Source organism: Danio aesculapii, chromosome 16 (genome assembly GCF_903798145.1).
Source record: "Danio aesculapii chromosome 16, fDanAes4.1, whole genome shotgun sequence".
NCBI lineage: Eukaryota > Metazoa > Chordata > Actinopteri > Cypriniformes > Danionidae > Danio > Danio aesculapii.
The window spans coordinates 18,532,857-18,537,280 of record NC_079450.1 but is presented as its reverse complement, the minus strand read 5'-3'; the positions used below and the strand labels follow the sequence as shown (position 1 = coordinate 18,537,280).

Genomic DNA, 4,424 nt, shown 5'->3' with positions numbered 1-4,424 from the left:
TTGATTACTTAAACCGAATACAACATATTAACAACTGTAGTTTGTCAATTAAAAAATAATAATAGAAACAATAACAACGCTAAATGAAAGCATGCATTTCTCACAGCTGCACAGCTAAGAAAACAACCATCTCGAACATGCTAAGTAATGACACGCAGGTGAGTCGTTCATTGCAATCGCATGAAAAAATAGTAGTCTATAAAGTTAATGATAAATGAAGCGAGGTTACTATACATAAAATATCTTACCAGGAAAAACAACCAAGGACAGACACAAAAGGAGACCAGGTGTTATTCGGTACATAGCTGCCGCCCATCTAAAAGTTCTTTTCTTCCTCTTCAAGAAAAGAGTCTTCCAATCATGACACAGCCCCTCTGCGAGGGAATCCCTCGCTGATAATAACTTCCTCAAACCAAAAGGCACGTGGTTGAAAGTAAAACTGCTTCATACACATATAAATGACAGCCCAGAATCAACTAGCTACAGCTTGGACAACAGTCAGAACCATGCATCACTTCTCGGAATTGATCGTATGTCTTGTAACTTTAGGTAAGACTCCACCCGCGGAAATATTTTCACGCAGACTCTGTTGATCCAGGTTGACATGAGCTCCTCTTTCATTCGCAGTTGTGGCGGAGGCTCAGCGGCCGGAGGTTCGCGCCATCGCCGGGGAGGACGCTGTGCTGCGCTGCTCGGCGGAGTCAAAGACCGGCGTCCGGTACCGCTCGGTTATATGGTACAAGGTGAAGATTTGTAAATGTTTTAAACCTTATGTTGGTGTCTTTTTATTTTCTATGCGCTCGTCTGGTTTCAGTCGAACAATGAAAACTGTCTGAATATATTCAGGTGATAAAACGTAGCCTAATAGTCACAAAGTGTCACTTAAGTAGCAACTTGAAACTTAAGTACATATAATGAATCTATGTATTATTATTAATTAATGGGTTAAGAAGTGTATTAGGCCTATTAACATTTGAAAAAAGGGTACCATACGGTCTAATTTAATAATAGTAAGTGACTATATTAGTTTAAGGAAAAGTTCACCTAAAAAATGTATGTATACTAAAATAATATTTGAAAGAATGTTGGTAACTGGTAATGACTCTATTCATTTGTATGTGAACTATCATTTTAACATGAAAAGTGCTTAAAGCATTTTAAATATTTGTGAGCAATATTTTAACATTAACTACTACAGCCTTTGATACAGTGTTTATTATTTGATAGAACTGAGCTAACATGAACTATCAAAGATTATACAGTAACACAGTTTTCTTCATTATTATCCCAGTAAAAGTGTCAGTGCTTTAACTGATGTAACGGATGAACATTAGGTTGGCTGGTTGTTGTATTAGTGCTATAACTTTCTGATCTTCTTCATTGCAAATAAACAGTTAAATCAAGACAAAAGATTAATTCAATAAATTAAAAGCTTTACAATAAGGTTCCATTTAATAATAGTAGCTAATTAAAAGAAAAGTTCTCCTAAACATTACAGTATACTCAGCATTTACTCACACTCAAGTGTTTCCTACCCTTTATGAGTTTCTTTTATTTGATAAACACAAAATAATACTTTGAAGAATGTTGGTAAATGGTTATGACACTATTCATTCATATATGAACTATCCCTTTAACATGAAAAGTGCTTAAAGCATTTTTAATATTTGGGAGCATTTGGGAGTATACTCAGCATTTACTCACACTCAAATGTTTCCTGAACCTTCTGAGTTTTTCTCTGATGAACACAAAATAAGGTATTTTGAAGAATGCTGGTAACGTAATGACACTACTCATGTGTATGTGAACTATCATTTTAATATTAAAAGTGCTTAAAGCATGTTTTTAATATTTGTGAGCATTATTTTAACATTAACTACTACAGCCTTTGATACAGTGTTTATTATTTGATGGAACTGAGCTAACATGAATTAACAAAGATTATACAGTAACATAGTTACTACATTTTATGACCTGGATATATTCAGACAGATTATACAGTAACACAGTTACTTCATTATTATCCTACTTAAAATTTACCAGTGCTTTAACTGATGTTAACTAATGAACATTATGTTGACTGGTTGGTGTATTAGTGCTATATATTTTTAAATTTCTTCATGGAAAAACAAGCAATTAATTAGGATGAAAGATTAATTTAATAAATTAATCTTTTCAAGGCCAATGTTATTGTCATAGACATTGCTTCAAAACTGTTTTAAACAGGAGAGCGACAAAATCTGGTGAGAAACAAATCCAAAATGTATTCTAATGCTGTCTATATACAGCATTAGGCATACTATATAAGTTTAAATCTTGGAAAATAATGATTTAATTGTACACTCGTGTATGGAGTGTTCAAGAAAAACATTTCAGTGCCTATTCCTTTACATTTTGACAATTTAGTCCAATTTAGTCCTTCAAAGATTCATCTAAATGTCAATGAAATGTCTGTTCTACAGGTTGATGAAGCAGAGCCTTCCCAGCAGTTAACTGGCCTTGTGAGGAAACGGCTCACTGAAAATGATGGCAAAGTGGAGAAATATAACGGTGTCGAGCGAGAAGTGGTACTTCTGGAGGACTCAAAGAATCTTATTCTGTCTAATGTAACAGCAGAAGACAGTGGGATATACAGATGCTTTCTGTCTGCTCCGCTTGGCCATCAGAACCAGCGTGGCGATATCATTCTGACAGTCTACAGTAAGTACTTTTTTAGCACCAAAAGTATTTAAACACAAGTCACATAAAAAAATCCAGCTTTTAAGAATCAAACTCAAGTTGACTATTGAGCCAGCACATTGCCTGAAGTTATTCATCTAAATCAGGGGTCATCAAACTTGTTGCTGGAGGGCCGGTGTTCTGTGGATTTTGGCTCCAACTCTAATCAACCACACCTGAACAAGCTAATCAAGGTCTTACTAGGTATACTTGAAGCATCCAGGCAGGTGTGTTGAGGCAAGTTGGAGCTAAACCCTGCAGGGACACAAGGGCCGAGATTGTAACCCCTGATCTAAATGCTGTAATATTCACTAATATTTAAGAGTAGTTTAAGGCCACTGAATACTTGTACTATAGGGAATAGGCAATGAACGTGACTGACAAATTAACAATACGGTGTTGAATTTGATTTGTTTTTCAGAACCTCAAACAGTCGAGCGAACGGAGTTTAATAAAAGTTCTCTTGTTTATCTTTGGGAAATTGCTGCTATCGCAGGACTCTTTCTGGGCTTGTTGTTTTTTGGCATAAGCTATGTAAGTCATTTAACCATTTCAAAATATAAAAACCTCTAAATACTTTTAAGTACACATATGAAGTTATTTACCAGAGTCTTGTTCACCACAGGTGTGTATGAGACCTTTAACCCAAAGCAGAAAAAAGCTCTCTTTGCTGAAAATGCCAAGTCCAGGCAAGAATTTGATCACCAGCAATCATCTGATTTGCAAGACTTTACCTGAAGTGTATGTGTGATGGGAACCAGAGGCATACTTAACAAAGCCAGAATGGGAACCCTGGATTAAACCCAGAGTTAACAGAGAAAGTTTTAAGTCGAGTGTTGTGAAACCACTTAACCCAAGTTTGGGTTTTTGTCAACCGAAGCTTAATCTGCAGTCTGGGTTTTTTCTAATCGTTTTGTGCAACAGACCTCAGTGCTGATTGGAAAACAAAACGCAGACAGAGCTCAAGACGACCGTTGGCACAGGAAGTTGGTACATGTCATGTTGGCAGGAGATAAAGAAGCAGGATTCAGCATTATCAACAACATAATTTGTGTTGATAAAACTGCTTCTATACATCATGAATACGAAGAGGAAAATGATGCAAAAGGTCTAAAAACTGCGGATGTGTCATTGCGGTTGATTTGGTGTGAAGATCCTGAAAATGGAGACTGACTGAGCTTAAAACAGTGTGTTTGTGTGACATGTTTGATAAACAATGTTACAGTACTTACTGTTCTAGAAAAAGCAGTGTGAAAACAACTAATTCAAATCATTTTGAAATGACATTATTTTTCCAATGTTGTCATGCATAAAAAAAAACAAACAAACAAACTACCTCTTATGTAAATCATGTTGAATTTTAATATGTAGATTTATTTTAAAATGACTGTGTGTAAAAACAAAGAAATAAAACAATGCAAATGATACATTTGTTCTGATATTTTTACGTAGAGGTCATTTGTCATCTATTCTCCCAAAGAAAATGCATGTGGTCAGTTTTTTTTGTCTACCCATATGAATATAAATAATTTAAAAAAAAATCTTTTTGATTCATTTCAGCAATAAATAATGTTTTAGTCAATACAACACCATTCTAACACTTTAGATTATGAGGATTATCATAAATTACAAGAGTTTATGGCGCTCCCTAGTGGTTGAAATAAAAACGAAAAACACTAATGCTAAATTCTTTTCTAGGAAGAATA

General features: G+C 34.9%; 1 protein-coding gene across 1 annotated transcript; it reads left to right on the top strand.

The window, feature by feature from the left end:
- The first annotated feature begins 355 nt into the window (after window positions 1-355).
- cd83 (CD83 molecule) lies at window positions 356-4,132 on the top strand. Its single transcript, XM_056474829.1, has 5 exons — window positions 356-549; window positions 628-743; window positions 2,463-2,700; window positions 3,140-3,252; window positions 3,344-4,132. Exons 1-5 carry the CDS (start codon window positions 459-461, stop codon window positions 3,467-3,469), a joined length of 684 nt encoding a protein of 227 aa, XP_056330804.1. The 5' UTR covers window positions 356-458; the 3' UTR covers window positions 3,470-4,132.
- The last annotated feature ends 292 nt before the right edge of the window (window positions 4,133-4,424 follow it).